The sequence below is a fragment of the Nerophis ophidion genome, linkage group LG12, assembly GCF_033978795.1.
Source record: "Nerophis ophidion isolate RoL-2023_Sa linkage group LG12, RoL_Noph_v1.0, whole genome shotgun sequence".
Classification (NCBI taxonomy): Eukaryota; Metazoa; Chordata; class Actinopteri; order Syngnathiformes; family Syngnathidae; genus Nerophis; species Nerophis ophidion.
The window spans coordinates 37,394,809-37,413,470 of NC_084622.1; the positions used below are offsets into that span (position 1 = coordinate 37,394,809).

Below are 18,662 nucleotides of genomic sequence, written 5' to 3' on the forward strand. Positions count from 1 at the left end.
CCATAGCAATAACATTACACTAGTTGACATTTGACGGAATACTGCATTTGGAGTGTTATCACAAAAATCAAATATATAATTTCAAATTATTCGTGCGGCGTTGGTGTTACAATTTTAATGAGTAAATGTCTCTATCTGTCGGCCAAAGCCGGAACTGCAGTTAAAACAAGTCCAACGCTGATGCAACCAAACACTAAGCATCAATTGTGTATTTATATTTATTTAAATCATGCAGTTCATATCACCTGGAAGATTACAGCTGTACAATATTCGTTGAAAAATACTTGTATGTACAGTTGACATTGTTTATCTCCAAAACAAAACAAAAAAAATCAGTGACAGACACCCATGGGTGGCGAGTCACTACATTTTACAATTAATATTTGGAAAGTGAATTTCATTTGTACAAATTGTAGGTCATACATTGGTTATGGGATTTGAACAAAGTGACAATTGGCAGCATAAAGAATGTCTTCAATGGGTTAAATATAAATCCATTTTCAACAATAAATGATTTGGTAAAATAGTGGCGAACACTTGCCGCCACATTCAAACATTCTCAGTAAAACATGCACAGATAAAAATAAAAATAACTTGACGCTACTACAACTGCCTTCATATTTCTTACAATAGTTTCATGTTCGTCTACATTCACTGACCACTGAATACATTAAGGCACTTTTGCTGGGGTTAGCAGCTGACAATCTAATATTAATGTACATTAAAAGGCTACATAGCATGTTTTTCAACTAATTAACAATGTACTGCTCAACAAGTATATGGCTATAATAACACGGAAATAACGTGCACAGCCCTCTTTATCTTTGGCTACAAATTGGAAAACACGGGATGAAAAACAAAACTTTCATGACTTCATGAAGCAAATATGGGTACTAAGAATATGTCAAACACTAAAAATATGTCAATAACTGAAGGGTCACCTAAATATGTATGTGTAGTTTCAGATAGAGCAAGACTGGGATTAAAAAAGTTATGCTGACACGAGTGTATCCTACATAATTTAAGTAAAAATCAGGCATTAGACAGAGTAAATGTCTTCATTTCATAACTCCAACATATATACTGTAATTCATTGACTCTTAAATAAAGGCCATTGTTTGGAATCATAGTAAAGTGGAACCTCGATTTACAAACTCCTCTAGAGTGTGTGCTTTTTATTAGTTTTTTCACCTTTTGACATGTTTTGTCCGTTTTGGTAACTCAATATGAGCCCCAGAAAGACAACAGACCAGCGGGGAAAGAAGGAAAAATTTACTGTGGAGTAAAAAACAACAACAAATATTTACGAGTTATATCAATGGCGCTCCCAAGGATGGAAAAATCGTCGAAGCAGGATTTGTACCACAGGAAAGTTTAAATTGTGATAAGACCAGACATTTCTGGAAAAAATGGTAGTAATGACAATCTCAAACAAACAGAAGACGTCTGGAACTAAAGTCATAAAGACGTTTCTAAAGCGCAAAAATTATGACACTCAAATTTTTATTGACAGTTTATTTAATAAACATAGTCATTAATTTATTTTTTTGTTACAGCACAACATAATTTTATGTACATTTATTTTTTCTCAGTTATTTACGAGTCCCTTTTTTATGCAGTATATTTGATTAATAATTATTTTTCTAATCAGCCTGACCAAAGCCTAATAATGTTTGTGTGTTAAAATAATAAGCTTTGAGATTAACGCATGGTTTGATAAATTAGTAAACTAAGCAGGTTAGATGTATTGAATATGATTGAAATCAAAGAGTAAGAATACTAATTGTTACTATAATAACGTGTTAACACCTGAGTGGGCCCCGGGTCCCTCTGTACTGGAAAAGTTGGGCACCATGGTCAAAAAGGATAAGAACCTCTGATCTATGGCACTTTACCCTGTGTTCAAAGTGTACAAACCTTCACTAAAATATGGACTTTTGTCGATGCTGGAACCGATTATTCATATTCACATTGTTTCTTATGGAGAAATGTGCTTCACTATACAAACTTTTCTATTCACAAACTCTGTTCAAGAACCAATTAAATTCGTAAATTGAGGTTCCACTGTACAAGCCCAAGAGCAATGTAATCACTAAGCAGCTACCCCACCGACTAAAAGACGCTTCCGAAACAATATGAAATATTGATTATTCATGCCTTTTCTGTGTCCAAACTTCAGGGACAATAGCATGCCTTCTTTGTGTCCTAACGAGTGATGCATGCCTCCTAGACAAAGGTTCAGTGTTGTTCCTTCACTATGTCTTCATAAGCTTGTCTTAATGGACAACAGTGCATAGCTGAGGTATCCGTACAAAGATATCCAAAAATAAGGTTCAGAAGAAGAAGAAGAAGAAGGAGAAGAAGCAGAAGAATAGCACAATTGTTCAATGGAGTCTCACACATAGATGCCTTCTGGGTTCAAACTTGAGCTGAGGGGACTATTTAAGACCCGTAGATGACTTGACATTTGGTGCAAGGTCACGTGACGCTTCAGGGAGCCGGTCAGTGGAACTAAATATGAAAATAGAAGAATGTAACAGGTTAGATTAGATAGTACTTTATTTACTGTATGTATTTAGTTATGTGTTATATGTATGTATTAGTTACTGTATGTATTTAATTGTACTTCTTCCAACAAGGGTTTATGTGAGTGCTCAATAGCACCCCCTCTCAGACATGGGCTATAAATAATACGGGCTGGCACTTCAACGGCCAGTTCATTAGTGCCATGGCCCAGGTGAGTAGGGGAGCGATGCTCAATAGAAATGAACAGCCAATTAGCTACAATGCTAACGTGCCTTACTAGTCTTCACAGTGTTTACTATTCTTCATAGTGTGCTACAAAGAGCCTTACTGTACTGACAGGTGCACATTCCATTCCACATCAGGAAGTAAATGTTGTGCATGTCATCACTCAAGTCTCCTGTCCATCAATGTTACAACAAACGCAACGCAGAGTCTAGGGGGCTTGAACCACAACGATTCCAGTGTATTCAGCAGAGGAGTTATGCCAACAAGATCATTTTAAAATGGGAATTTACACATTTGTGCCACTGAGGGACAGTACTGAGACAGGAGCAGCAGTTTACTGCCTAACAGGAATGGAACCGAGTTTTTCACCTAAGTCAGCTCAACAAAGAATACATTTTGCTGTCATTGTCCCAAAGACCAAATGGAAATTTTTCTTTAAGCCTCTTTTGTGTTTCACATGCGATCAAACATAACCTCCTGTGAACCATCGTCTTCAGCAGTGGACTTTTGCTTTTTTTGCAAAAATGTTTCTGTCAATTACACATTTTGTTAACAAATATTTCTGTGTGGAGTTTGCATGTTCTCCCCGTGACTGCGTGGGTTCCCCTCAGGTACTCCGGCTTCCTCTCCCCTCCAAAAGACATGCACCTGGGAATAGGTTGGTTTGAAACATTTAATTGGCCCTAGTGTGTGAATGTGAATGTGAATTTTGTCTGTCTATCTGTGTTGACCCTGCAATGAAGTGGTGATATGTCTAGGGTGTACGCCTTCCACCCGAATGCAGCTGAAATAGGCTACAGCACCCCCGCGACCCCGACCGGGACAAGCGGTATAAAATGGATGGATGGATAATCTTGTAATGCTAGACAAAAAACATCCACTGTAAAGGACACTGGCTCTCATCAGGAAATACTGTTTTTAATAGTAAACTGTTCTGAAAGGTCGGACAAATGTTGAATTATACAAAAAAACGAATCTTATTTTTCACATAAAAATCGAATCAATCTGTTCAAAAACCCCAAAATATGGACACGACACATTTTATAGAACATTGTTCTCGTATTACTTGCAGAAAACAATGTGAAATACATATGAATGACGAATGAAATGGACAAAATAAAATGTTACTGTAACACCACTTTTTCTTTAATGGACGACTCTTGTCAACAAAGACGGCGACGACCTGAGAGGGAGGAGGGGAGATTAATACAGATTCCACCTATGTACTTTACTACCAGTTATTTCCTGGATTAAATAATGTTTTCACCTTCTTTATCAAAGTGATGGCACTTGCAACTTTGTTTGGCCCCACTGCGGATTGTTTAACAGTGGTATTCAATACATAAGAGTACAAAAACTGAGTCACCAATATGTGCGATTCTTTGTTAAGGCACTTTTATGGGCGCATAGTGACAGCAATACGAAGAGATTAAGGATTCTTATCACCATTAATTATCTTTGTGTGGAGTTTGTGTGTGTGTGTGTGTGTTTGTGAGTGTTTTCTCCAGGTAAATCGGCTTCCTCCCACAAACTAAAACATGTCCCTTGATTTATTCATTTTCTATCACTTGTTCTTTTCGATGTCGCGGGGGTGCTGGAGCCTATCCCAGCTGCACTTGGGCGGAAGGCGGGGTATATCCTGGACAAGTCGCCAGCTTCATTGCAGGGCCAACACAGACAAACAACATTCACACACTAGGGACCATTTAGTGTTGCCACTCAACCTATGCCCAGGTGCATGTCTTTGGAGGTAGGAGGAAGCTGGAGTAGACAGAGGGAACCCACCAAAATCTATCCATCCATTTTCTACCGCTTATTCCCTATGGGGTCGCGGGATGTTGGGTTGATTGGAAACTAATTCAGGGATCTCCAACCCATAGCTTGGGAGCTACCATTAGCTTGCCAGGTGATTTTGGGTAGCCCAGCAAAGTGGTCAAAATATATTTAATTTAAACCCTCAGTATTTTTTACAACTGTTCAATTCAGACCCAATAACAAATAATATATAATAATAAGAAGAGCAAAAAACACAGACCAAACTGTTTGGTTGGAGATCTGCTTTCTAAATAAAGTACAATTTAAATGTTAGCAGTCATAAATATACAAGAAAAACGTGGCTCAAATAGTGATTGCAAAACCCTGCACTAAATATAAATCTGAAATATAAAATACAGACAAACACAAGTTTTTAAATACAAAAGGTAAATTGTGTATGCCAACATTTTGTTAATGTTTTAGCAAAATAAAGCATATTCCCTTTATTTGGGTTAAAAGAGATAATAAAATAAACTTTACAAAAATGAGTAGCTCTCTGCCATTTTTTTTTTGTAAAAGTAGGTGTGAATGTCAGTGGTTGTTAGTCTATATGTGCCCTGGGATTTTCTGGCAACCAGTCTAAGGTGTACCCCCCCTCTCGGCTGAAATGGGGAAGACTCCCCGACATGTGACCTTAATAAGGATAAACGATATAGAAAATTAACATAAATTAAAGCTGACATGAAAATCTATCAGATGATCAAGATCTTACTAAAAGAAAAAAAATTTTTCTTAGTCTTATTGAATCGTATTATATACCACCAACTTTATCATCATTTGCCTAATAAACTTTATCATCATTTACCTAATTTATCTAATAAACCATCCAGTAAAGAACTTTAACACATCTTTCACTGAGCACTCCAAATTGTCCATAAAACAGTGTGACTGACTTCTGATCAGTCCTCTCACTCTCCACTAACATCAAATACATCATAACTCATATCGAAAACGGATAGACCTTCTCAATAAACAACTGTGATTCAACTGTTTTCTTCTGGAAAGTCATTGTCTTTTCTTAGTTTGATGGAACAATGGTTTATTGGATTAATGCTACTCAATGTTTTTTGTCTGCTTGTCAGCTGTTCTGCAGAATTACAGGGCTTTGGTCAGACGAGTCCTCCCCAGAAAGTGCTGAGTGTGCGATGGAGGACGTGTGTTGTGGGGGCTCAGAACAAAAACAGAGGGTGAATGAAGGACTTGAAGTCGGCTCCTCCTGCCGTTGGCATGGAGACCATATGTGCGGGGTGAATAGCTCCCACAGACCACTTTGGCTGCACTCCTGACACATGATTACACGACAATGCATCTTTTAGGTCACAACCATTCAGATGTGTCGGACTTAATTGACCCTTAAATCACTGACTACACGCCATTTTCACAATGTCTGCTCTCTGGTTGACATTTAAGTTAAGAGGGGGAAAGACACGGGCCTATATGATGCTGAAAGCACTGGTAATTCGTTCATCCTTGATGGAACATAAGTGAGTACATTATAAATGAATTTCCACCGCTTAAATGTGCAGGAGAGAAGGATATTACCTATAACGCGAGTGCTGGTTGTACTGTCGTCCTCGGCAGGTTCAGCGGGGAGCACAGTGACCCTCGAGCCAGTTTGCTTGATGAACTGCTGCAGATTTACCTGCCTGAGCTCCTTGGTCAGCTGCTCCAGCTCGTGCTGCATGTCCTGTCATCAAACAACATTGCAACAAACAAATTCAATATCATTCTTCTTATTATTATTTTATTTTGTATGTATCAGTGGTGGTTCATTTGCTAACATTCAATGTTTCAGCTTTTTTTTTTGAGGTGGAAAAAGTCACAAATGAGGTCTGTTAATTTGTGGGGATCCCAATAAGCTGTTCAACACCCCGGCCCCTACCCAAAAAAGACCTATAGAGCCAACTCTTTGAAGTAAACAAGCATCAGTTGTATGGAAAAAAATATACATGTATTCAAAATATTTTTATATATTTTTAATAGTATTTCAAAAGTTACAAAAATATTTTTTGGAACAAAAAAAAAAAATGGATTCAAAATGGAAAAATACATCACCAAATAAAACATATATTTAAAAAAAAATTGTGTAAATAAAATTTGTTTGCAAATTTTTTGTTTGGTTACAAACAGTTTTTTTGCTTGAAAATTATTTTTTCTGGTTACAACTCAACTTCAGTCCTGTGGACAGGGCTCCTCTGAACAATATGTGAGACACCTTTATATTGGTCGGTTTCAGATGATGGTTTGACCATGAGGTGGGACTGCTGACTACTTCCACCCTCAACTCATTGAAGGAAAATGCCAAAGACTAGGGATGGATGATAAAAAGGCTTCTAACACAAACACGCGCACACACGCACGCACGCACGCACACACACACACACACACACACACACACACACACACACACACACACACACACACACGTTTGTATGAAAATTTCTTATCACGGTTATTGTGACCAAAATTATTAAAGTTATCATTATTATCGCTGCTTTTTTAAATGTGCTCAGAATTTTCAAAATATATTTATACTGAAATATTTTAAGAAAGTTTTATTCAAAAAAACACAAACATCACATTCAAAATGATTTCCTTTGAAGAGGAACATTATAGTAGATGAAATCACTTGTCTGTGATGAGGTGGCGACTTGTCCTGGGTGTACCCCGCCTTCCGCCCGATTGTAGCTGAGATAGGCGCCAGTGCCCCCCGCGACCCCGAAAGGGAATAAGCGGTAGAAAATGGATGGATGGATGGATGGAAATCACTTGTGTCATGGACCTCAAATAGATATTGAATGTGCATATGAAAGCCACAAAAGAACTACTACGAACAAAGTAAGATGGCAGAAAAAATTATAACATAAATAAAATAAATTTGAAAATTGTGCAAGATAGCACTTTATGGACGTAAGAGATACAAAAATAAAAACAAATGTAAGAATTTTGAAAGATGGCAACCGATGGCCATAAGTTGTAACTACACTTTTTGTCCATATACAGTACATCGTATCTAAGAAGTCTTCAATATTCTTCTGCTTGTTAGGCTTCAACAGGTCAATATTGATGGAAATGAACCCTGATTGAAACACAATTGTAATGCGGGTTGTTTATGAGCCTTTTGTATGCTTGTTGGTTGTATCTCTCGGGCCATTCACGAATGCAGCTCTATGTGGTTTTGTGTTGATATCTATCTCTGTGCTTTGATGTTTTCTAACACGTTGGGGTTGCGGGAAAAATGTCCATCATGTTCCTTTCAATTATGTGGCTAAAAACCCAATAACCCAAAACAATGGCAATGAAAGGATCTACCAATGTGTTTACACTGTTCCAAGTTCCTCTATACAATAGGACTACTATTTTTAGGAATTTGCAGCAAATATGTTCGTCTCCCAAGTTTGATCTGAACTCAGGTGCCGCTATGGTCCCATTCCTGGGCGGATTAGGTCTTCGGGCCGCCAGTTGAATAGCACTCATTTAAGTCTATGTCCTAAATGTGTTTGATGGAATTTTGTTTAGCAAATACAAATTAAAGTGATGATGTAAATGTGTTTGTCCCACCTGCAATTTTTTGCTGCTTTGTCCAAGTGACCTGTCCACAGCCCTGCAGCTGCTTTCCAGCTGGACAGCTTGTCTTTCTTGTGCTTTCAGCTCAGCTTTAACTCGGAGCACCTGGGCTCGAGCCTCTGCCTCATTTAGCCACTCGGTCTCCTGATGCTCTCTTTGCACCCGCATCTCTTCCAGACCAGCTTCCACACCCTGATAGGGGAAAGGATACTATCACCTAAAACACTCAAAAGAAACTCAAATCAAACAATGTGAACAAAGACCTCCTGCGGAGAGCAAACCTGCACCACTGCCAGCTTGTCTTCAATCTCCTTTTCGCAGCCTTGCAAACGACCACGCAGCTCCTGCAGCCTGTCCTCCAGCTGTCTCTCACTCTCCAACTCAATCTGCAGTTCCGTGGCCCAAAACTCCTCTTCCTCCATCTCTACCTCGTTCTTCCTTAGATGCTTCTCTAGTTTAAGGATCTCCTCCATCAGGTCCTCGCACAAGTCTCCGCTGCACCCAGGCACTCGCCGCCCACGCCCCTCAGCCCAGGCTTTGAGCTCAGCTTCGTAGAACTCCATTTTCTTGTCCAGCACACCGAGTGTCTCTCTCTGTAGGCCCACCACTCGAACCAGATCCTCCATTCGACAAGCCCACAGGCCATGGCATGCAGTCCCAGTGGCTCCTACAGCATGATGGTGAGTCCCACCGTTTCCCAGGTAGAACCTCCTCTTGGTTTCTGCTTCAGTTGACCTACTTCCGCCCAGAATCTCCCTTAGACCTCGGGGCGCTCCTGTAAAGGTGAGGGACTTGCGGCGGGGCTCACGGCGCCGGAGGGAGCGTTCATTTGGATGGTGAAGCTTTGCAAGCGGGGGCAGGCTCTGGCGATGAAACCCACGTTCAGGCCCCCTGAGGGGGGGCCCTTCTGAGGGAGGCCGTTCAGTCAGGGACGGGCCTGTGCGAAGCAAGATCAGCTGGACATCGCCTGCGTATTGACCCCAGGTGTTCAGGGAGGCCACCGGGCTCTCGTGAGGGACTAAATGCCGCTCGGTGTCCCGCCATTTTTCTACCAGAGTGTATCTCCCAGTTCGACCTGTCAACAACAAAAAAAGAGCTGCTTAGAAAATATTCATGTGTTCAATAGTAAAATAAGGTTGCAGGAGACAGGAGCCTTAAATTAACTTAGTTGTTACCACCAGGACAAAATATAGTCTGGAAAAATTTGAGTTCTCAACACTACTTCACAAAGCATTTGTGTGAAAAGAAAAGGAAAATGGCAGAGGAGGGGGCTCTGCTTCGTCAACCTGGCAGGAGAGAGGAGGATGAGTCATACTTTTCCTCCTCCAACCCTATATTTGCGGGGAGTGATGTCACGACAGTCTGCCCAAGCACTCCTGTTCTTCCAAAGCTATAATAGGATAGCAAGTTATAGATTGTAAAAAAGTGCAAATGAAGCTTTCATGAAGCTTTCACTCAAGCATGGTCATGTTTTGGTGTATTTCAAACTTAGGAACATTTTTGGTTACACTTGCACAATTCGACATGCCCAAAAAAGAAAAAGAGTACCTTTTTGTTTTTTGTTTCAAAATACATTTAAAATTCTATTATGTATTGTATTTCATTCTGTTGTATGTGTGTATTTTACATGTTAATGACACTATTTTACAGTGTCAATCAGAAAATAGCAATTAAGTGGCTACATAATGTTACACAAATCCATGATTATTCTAGTTTCTTTTTGCTAGTTGAACAGCGTATCTATTCAAGGACAGAATGCAATTATTTATGTGTTACACACTCTCAACTGTAATTGTAATCTTAAATTTTTTGCAAACTTTTATCACAGTAAAATATAGGGACGGCGTGGCGCAGTGGGAGAGTGGCCGTGCGCAACCCGAGGGTCACTGGTTCAAATCCCACCTAGAACCAACCTCGTCACGTCCGTTGTGTCCTGAGCAAGACACTTCACCCTTGCTCCTGATGGGTGCTGGTTAGCGCCTTGCATGGCAGCTCCCTCCATCAGTATTTGAATGTGTGTGTGAATGGGTAAATGTGGAAGTAGTGTCAAAGCGCTTTGAGTACCTTGAAGGTAGAAAAGCGCTATACAAGTACAACCCATTTATCATTTATTTATTTAAAATGATAAATTATTTCACTAATGGACTACCTATACTTTTTGTTTCTTGGTGGTTTGGGCAAGCAGAGTATGGCAACTAGTTTGCAGAAAAGGAGATAAAATAGTAAAATAGATCAAGAAAACAAAAACAATTAACTAGAAAAATAAATGTTTTGAACGCCATAGTGTTGCGCTCTTATTGCCATATCTTAACAACTGTGTGGAAATCTGGGACGATAAAAGAACACCTTTTAAATTTTACATGATAAAAAAAGGAGCAATGAGAATAATAAACAATGTTGGGCATCTGAAACACACAAATGTACTCTTTGTATAAAAAGTGACAAATTATAAAATGTATGGATCTGGAGAAATTCAAAACAGACCAAGTAACATTTAAAGCAATGAATTCAGAGAAATGAACAATAAACGATAAATTGAAATTAAAGTAGCCTTGTGTTACCACAACTATTTTCTTTCTCTTATTAAATAGAGCACTTTTCCTCGAGAGACACAAACCGTTTTAGATTGGGAAATCAATCCATCCATACATCTTCTACCGCTTATTCCCCTCGGGTTCGTGGAGGGCGCTGGAGGCTATCTCAGCTACAATCGGGCGGAAGTCGGGGTACACCCTGGACAAGTTGCCACTTTATTGCAGGGCAAACACAGATAGACAGACAACATTCACACTCACATTCACACACTAGGGCCAATTTACAGGTAGTGTTGCCAATCAATCTATCCCCAGGTGCATGTCTATGGAGGGAACACACGCAGTCACGAGGAGGACATGCAAACTCCACACAGAAAGATCTCGAGCGAATCAAGGACCATCGTATTGTGAGGCAGATGCACAAACCCCTCTTCCACCATGTTGCCCACATTGGGAAATGTAAATCTTAAAACTACATTCAAACCAGTGTGAGTGGCACAGGGTGAAGTGGCTTGCCCAATTAGACAACAGAAGTGACTAGGATGGCGAAAGTTGGAATCAAATCTGGAACCCTCATGTTGCTGGCACGGCCGCTCTATCATCTGAGCCACGCTGCTCAAACATAAAAGTATGTTTATATTGGTTTGTGGGGTGACTCAGTAGAATTTATTAAATTAAGAAAACAAAACAAAATAAAAAACATCATTCAATTTCGAAAGAACAAGAAAAATGTACGACAAGAGGAGGAAACATAACATATCTTAAGGGTGTAATGTATTTATATGAACTATATTTGATGAAATGAGTGGACCTAATTTTGTAAGTATATGTGATCTGTATCCTGTTAATAAACTTAATATTATCAACTATCAGCTGATTATGTATTGTATTGATAATTATGATGGTAAAAGGGGAATTTACACATTTGCCTAGAGCGCGCTAACTTTTCAATGTATTTGACACAGTATATCCCTCACTCTCACGACTACTCGTACGTAATTATGTGATTATGTATTGTTTTAACACATGCACGAGCATTGGCTTTAGGTGTTGTTATCTAATAATAACAATTTGGATAGCTAGCGTTAACTGTCATTGAATGTATATTATATCACAACAACAACATGACTGCAAATTGTTTGTTGCTTCTCTTGTACTGTTTTTGTATGTGTGCATAAGTGTTGAGTGACTGCCGTAAACACCAATCATTTGTCTATATTTTATTAAATATAAACAATTGTCAAACAAATATTTTCTGTTAAGCCACTAATGGTAAAAAGCGAGCCTGAGGGGTTATTTTTATATGTTATGCTTTGAAAATTGTTACTATTAGGGTGTTGCAAACAGCACCTTTATGAATCCGATTATCTTGAGTGACGGAGCAGGACAATATCAACTTTTGCTTCTTCTGGCTCCTTTTTGGACACACCATGTTTCGCTAATTCTTTTTAAATGATCCTGTTACTATTGTTTTTGGCAGATGGATATATTGTATTGGAGATGCTTTTTTGTTTAAATTGTGTAGATGGAGCGTATTTCTGATTTGCTGTGTTAGAAGGGAATTTAGGAATTAAAAGAAGTAAGAAGGGAGCTGGCAGCAAAATGTGAAACACTGCATTCCATTAGCGTTTCACTTGGAACAGTCTGATAAGAGTTGAATTATCAGCACACTATTGCATACAAAACATCACGCAGGCTTGGAATTACAGCATATTGGTAAATTTTTTCAAGACAGATACCTTGACCACCCCCAAACTGTGAACCATCACTGTAGACACCTTTCACCTTTGATCACTAAAGACACTTTAACTACTGCTGCGACCCAAGGTCACCTTCATATTTATACTGTTGACTGTCAATCAGAATGTTACTTACTGTGCCTTGTGTATACTTTCTTATTTTTTATTTTTAGCTAAGTACCGAGTGACTTGTTGAAGGGTGGACTAGCAAAGTAAAATTTTCATTGTACGGCAAACTGTCTGTTTAACTGTGCATATGACAATAAACAATCTTGAATCATTTATGTTATTCCATGGGAAAATTGCATATCATGCTCATTACTTAACTTTGTTCTACGACTGTCATTAACTGATATTTGATTATTTCATATTTGTTCGTGATATTGTGCATCACTACACTTCTGATAGCTGGATACCATCCTGCCACGACGGACCAACACTAAAATAGATAAAGTAAGTGAGGGGGTGTGAAGTCGGGAAAATACAGCAAATATACAAGCTGTACTATCATACAAAAATTTTAATTTTGCCCCTTCAAAAACTGTAACATGGGCATTGATCCCACGCCAATGGGCTCTAAGTCAATACTTGTATTGAACCACAACATGATCAATATTCAATGCCTACGATAAGGGGCCATTTTCAATTCTCTAAGGAGCGCCGCAGGGATGAAAGGGAAAAAAAACCCAAGATATTTATGAGTGCTCAGCTCATTTGCTCATCGGGTCAGAATTTGTGTGTCAAATGGCTGCCACTCATTTGAAGTGGATAAAACAAAAACAGTGAAAACAAAGCGTTTGGGAGGATGGGGATTCGAAAGATCAGAAGTTAAAGACGTAAATTACAATTGAAATAGTGTTAAAATAATTCCAATTTTTAATACTGTATATGATTGAATATATTGCATATACAGCGTCTCTAACATGTAATTTTACAACAAACTGTTGCATAACAAAAAAAAGTTAATTGTGAGTGTTTTTGTTCAGGGCACCATTAAATATTTAGCTGCCACTGCCTATGTCTAATTTAGCAAATTTCAACTCAACCAATTAAAAAAGTGAAAGCAAATGTGACATCTTGATTTGAATAGTATGTTACCCTAAAATAAACCATTTTAAATATTAGTACTGCGATGAGTTGGCGACTTGTCCAGGATGTACCCTGTCTTTCGCCCGATTGTAGCTGAGATAGGCACCAGCGCCCCCCGCGACTCCAAAGGGGAATAAGCGGCAGAAAATGGACGGATGGATAAATATTAGTCGCGCTGCAACAACTAATCGAGTAAATCAATTACAATCGATTAGAAAAATAGTTGCCGATTAATTTAGTCATCAATTCGTTGGATGTATGCAATGCGCATGCCCGGAGGCTTAACCCCCCCCCCCCCCCAAACCTTTATTTATGAACTGCAACATTTACAAACAGCTGAAAAACAATAATCAAAATAAGTACTGAAACAGTACAAAACAGCGCCAGGGCGGCGCTGAGGCTACGTCTCATGTGGTGGCAGTGAGCCAGCCAATGATGTGTCATGTGCAGCTCACGTGACCACGCCATCTCCTTTGCTGGAAACATTCGAAAAATGGTGGCTTTTATAAAAAAAATCTAATTTTTGTAATACTTGCCTTGTTTTATTTGGCAAGTCAAAAGGACATGGTGCCAGTATGCTGTTGTTTAAAATAAAGTATCGGAAAGGATAGAAATGTAGTTTGTCTCTTTTATCCAATTATTAATCGATTAACCGAAGTAATAATCAATAGATTAATCGATCATCAAATTAATCGTTAATTGAAGCCCTAAATATTAGTAATGTGCAAGAAGTGCAGTATTTAGTCCCTAAATTAACAAAGTTCAAGAAAAATAATTACAACAGCTTGTTGGGACAGGCAAATCTTATATCTCAGATTTCTTGCAAAGCTTGATTACCTATGGCCTGTGCCAGCGCAATCACCACTTCCTGGCAGGTGGTAGCCTCAGTGACCCCACACACAACCCTCTGGACTCCATCCACCCAGACTTTGAGCTCCATTTTGGGTCAAATGTGACCAGGCATACTGCGGTGTCTTGGCCCCAACATTCCTGATGGCTCCGGGCGTGCAGGACAGCTGAAGTCTCTTTAGCTACCTTTAAAGGAGGAAACAGGAAACAGATAGTCAGGATATTCTCAATGCTAGAGTTACCTTGGAGCAGTTGTTATTTGGTATAAGGTTTCATCAAGATATCTCTATCAGTTGCTCACAGCAAATAGATATGGTCTAGTCATCGCTTTTATCAATCATGCCAGGACCATCTGCCCATAACATTGTTGTTTTGTGCTTCTCTATGAATAGGTATCATGTCAACAGGGGAGCAAGAAGATAGTGCCAGTAGAATATTCCCAGTCCCAGTTCCTGCTTTTGTGCAGACAACTACAGGGAAGCAGGAGGACTGAGGAGGAAAATTAATTGTGTAACATAACAGAGAGCGGAATAGCGTGAAAATGCTTTGTTGCAAAAAAGGAAGGTAGCCCCAGAGGGGAATCACAATACAGGGAAGTGAAAACTGCATTTGTTTTTGATGCCACTGAAAACATTTGTATGCACTCATTGAGCGGATTATTGCTCTAGTTGGTTGTTTCGGTTTTCACACTTCTCTGTGAACTCTGAACTCCAAAACGCTAATCTTAGGTATGTAGGCCTGGGACGATAACACATTTTTGTCGTTGATATTGTGAACTACAAATTATTGCTGATAAACAATATTATTGCCATTACTTTTCCGAGGCCCAATTGACCATTGATGTCATGGTAATATATAATAATAATACAAGTATAGCCTTTCAAATGCAATATTTGTATTTCTCGTACATTTTAACATTGTATTTGAAATGTAAACTGTTAAGGAAGGGGTGGGGGACTCTCAAACATACACAACCAAAACAATAAAAAAATTGCAAAATAAAATTATCGTGACCAAAATTATCAGTTATCATTATTCTTTTAGTATTGTTCAATGTGCTCATAAAGTAGTACACACACACGCTAAAATATTGTAACCAAGTTGTAAAAAAACTGCAACATTTTTCTGGCTTCATATGAGCCATATTATTTGTGTTTGAATATGTTTATCTTCTTTCATTTGTAAATGTTCTAGAATGTCTTATCCTGTCGATCTCGCGATCCACTCTTCCCTTACTCGTGCACAAGACTCCTAGGTACTTGAACTCCTCCACTTTGGGCAGGGTCTCCTCCCCAACCCGGAGATGGCATTCCACCCTATTCCGGGCGAGAACCATGGACTCGGACTTGGAGGTGCTGATTCTCATTCCGGTCGCTTCACACTCTGCTGCGAACTGATCCAGGGAGAGCTGAAGATCCCGGCCAGATGAAACCATCAGGACCACATCATCTGCAAAAAGCAGAGACCTAATCCTGCACCCACCAAACCGGAACCCCTCAACGCCTTGACTGCACCTAGACATTCTGTCCATAAAAGTTATAAACAGAATCGGTGACAAAGGACAGCCTTGGCGGAGTCCAACCATCACTGGAAACGTGTCCGATTTACTGCCGGCAATGCGGACCAAGCTCTGACACTGATCGTACAGGGACCGAACCGCTACAATCAGCCAGTTTGATACCTCATACTCTCTGAGCACTCCCCACAGGACTTCCCGAGGGACACGGTCGAATGCCTTCTTCAGGTCCACAAAGCACATTGGGCAAACTCCCATGCACCCTCAAGGAGCCTGCCAAGAGTATAGAGCTGGTCCACAGTTCCATGACCAGGACGAAAACCACACTGTTCCTCCTGAATCCAAGGTTCGACTATCCGGCGTAGCCTCCTCTCCAGTACACCTGAATAGACCTTACCGGGAAGGCTGAGGAATTTGATCCCATGATAGTTGGAATACGCCCTCTGGTTCCCCTTCTTAAAGAGAGGAACCACCACCCCGGTCTGCCAATCCAGAGGTACCGCCCCCGATGTCCACGCGATGCTGCAGATTCTTGTCAACCAAGACAGCCCCACAGCATCCGGAGCCTTAAGGAACTCCGGGCGGATCTCATCCACACCTGGGCCCTTGCCACCGAGGAGCTTTTTAACTACCTCAGCAACCTCTCCCCCAGAAATAGGAGAGGCCACCACAGATCACCCAGGCACTGCTTCCTCACAGGAAGACGTGTTGGTGGGATTGAGGAGGTCTTTAAAGTATTCCTTCCACCGATCCACAACATCCGCTGTCGAGGTCAGCAGAACACCATCCGCACCATACACGGTGCTGACAGCGCACTGCTTCCCCTTCCTGAGGCGGTGGATGGTGGTTCAGAAACGCTTAATAGCCGTTGGGAAGTTGTTTTCCATGGCTTTCCCAAACTCCTTCCATGTCCGAGTTTTTGCCTCCACGACCGCTGAAGCTACACACCGCTTGGCCTGTCGGTACGTGTCCACTGAATGTTTTTTAGAACATTTTTAAAGGAATGTAAATTGGGTGATCAGTTGTTTTACTTTCGGTTAATGTGACGTCCCGTGAGTTCACTTCCTGTTCAACGGGGTCCGTGTCCGACTTGCGCAAAAACAGGACAGCATATATGTTTAATGTGAATACTGTAGCTCAGTTGTTTAAACAGTTATGTGTTTATACAAGTTTAGATTGGGGAATGATGTTTCGTAATAGAGAAAAACGTTAATGCCTCCTGTTTACATGTTAGGATTTAAGACCGTGAGCAAGCTAACGCTAGTTGGTCTCCATAATTTTATCATTGGTTATCAATCACGGCTTTTTGAATATTTTAATTTAATAAAGTAATAAACATCTGTGGAGTTTTACTGCGGTTAACATTACTAATGTTTATTTGTAGTAGAAACACGCATAGCTGCTTAAACCGTTGCAAAAGAGTGACCGCTCTTGTAATCTGTAATCGCGCATACACATGGCGATTATGAAGGCTGGCAAATTTACAGACTTCATTTTGATTTATCGTCCGGTTAATTGTCTTGTCAAATATCGGCCCAGGTCAATCAGTATATTTACATTCACTATAACAGTCAGGTTCACAATAAAAGTTGGTTTTATCTATGTTTTAACTAGTATAGAACTTTTTAGTTTGCATGCCAGCCATCCATTTTCTACCGCGTGTCCCTCATACACTGTTTTTAATGCGATGGTGGACCAAATGCTATCTGCCTCAGATTAGCGATAGGATAGAACAAATTGCTTTGACTGACTTTTTTTATTTTTTAACTAATTTGACGCTATGCAGGGTATTATTTTAATGCATTGATAGATTATGTTGTCTAAATGGTTGTGTATGGGCATTCCAATCTTATTTTACTAAATCAAAATTATCTATCATTGGATATGTATTACAAAATTTAAGTTTTTAAATATATAGTAGGACTGCAACGATTAATCGAGTGACCTGAATACGGTAATCGGATTGAAAAAGCTTTGATTAAAATTCAGTTTCTTTGATTAATCGTTCAAAGTGTAAGACCAAAAAAAATGTATCAAATCCAAACCACATGGAGTGCACAGAACCATAAATGTGCGCGCATAGTTTACGCAAGGCTGCTTCAATTGAGCGCACATGAGCACGATGGTGTTTGGGTGCTGTGTGGCGGTGAACAGCAGTGTTTTTTGTTATTATTGCCACACGTTAAAAGTGTAATTTCCAATGTTGATGATGTGCTTTCATGAAAAATGAAAGTTATGGCAAGCAGAACAATCTTTATTTAAACTATTTTCACTAAAATATGCATTGGGGCTATAAAGTCTGTTTTAATCAATTACTCAATTAATTGAACAAACTAAAAGATAGATTACTCGATTATTCAAATATTTGATAACTGCAGCCCTAATTTTTCTTTTTTTCTTTTGGACTACCCGGTTTGATAAGCATTACTGTCACCTAATGGACTGGAGTGTTAAACAATAACATGGCAGGATAAAAAAAACAACTAGATAAAGACTTTGCCCGTGACGCACGACCATTTAAATATTTACAGTTATGACAGAACATGCAGTACCTCTGTCAAGCCTTAAAACAGAGTATAATAATATAACAATAATAATAATTTAAAGATACCGTGAAATGACAAGGGTTTACATGTACCAGTGGGATGTTTTACTGTTCATCAAGTGCATTAATAATTACTAATATTTAATTACTCTGAGCTGTGTTATTAACTTTTTTTGGTTCCTTCCCATCTTTCTACTCCAACCAACATGCATTGAATGAGCTCCTGTATTATACAGATGTCTTCCTGTGCTCACTTT

General features: G+C 39.5%; 1 protein-coding gene across 3 annotated transcripts in view; it reads right to left on the reverse strand.

Moving 5' to 3' along the window:
* Positions 1–204: 204 nt before the first annotated feature.
* LOC133563407 (ras association domain-containing protein 8) overlaps positions 205–18,662 on the reverse strand; it is a 45,261-nt gene continuing 26,803 nt past the window's right edge. For 2 of the 3 annotated variants that reach the window (XM_061917523.1, XM_061917522.1), the window contains exons 2-6: positions 14,333–14,530; positions 8,397–9,208; positions 8,128–8,325; positions 6,109–6,253; positions 205–2,511 (exon numbers count right to left, since the gene is read on the reverse strand). In XM_061917523.1, coding sequence (XP_061773507.1) covers positions 2,396–2,511; positions 6,109–6,253; positions 8,128–8,325; positions 8,397–9,208; positions 14,333–14,435 — 1,374 coding nt within the window. In that variant the 5' untranslated portion in view covers positions 14,436–14,530 and the 3' untranslated portion in view covers positions 205–2,395. The remainder of the gene's footprint in view (positions 2,512–6,108; positions 6,254–8,127; positions 8,326–8,396; positions 9,209–14,332; positions 14,531–18,662) is intronic. The other variant, XM_061917524.1, reaches the window with a different exon arrangement.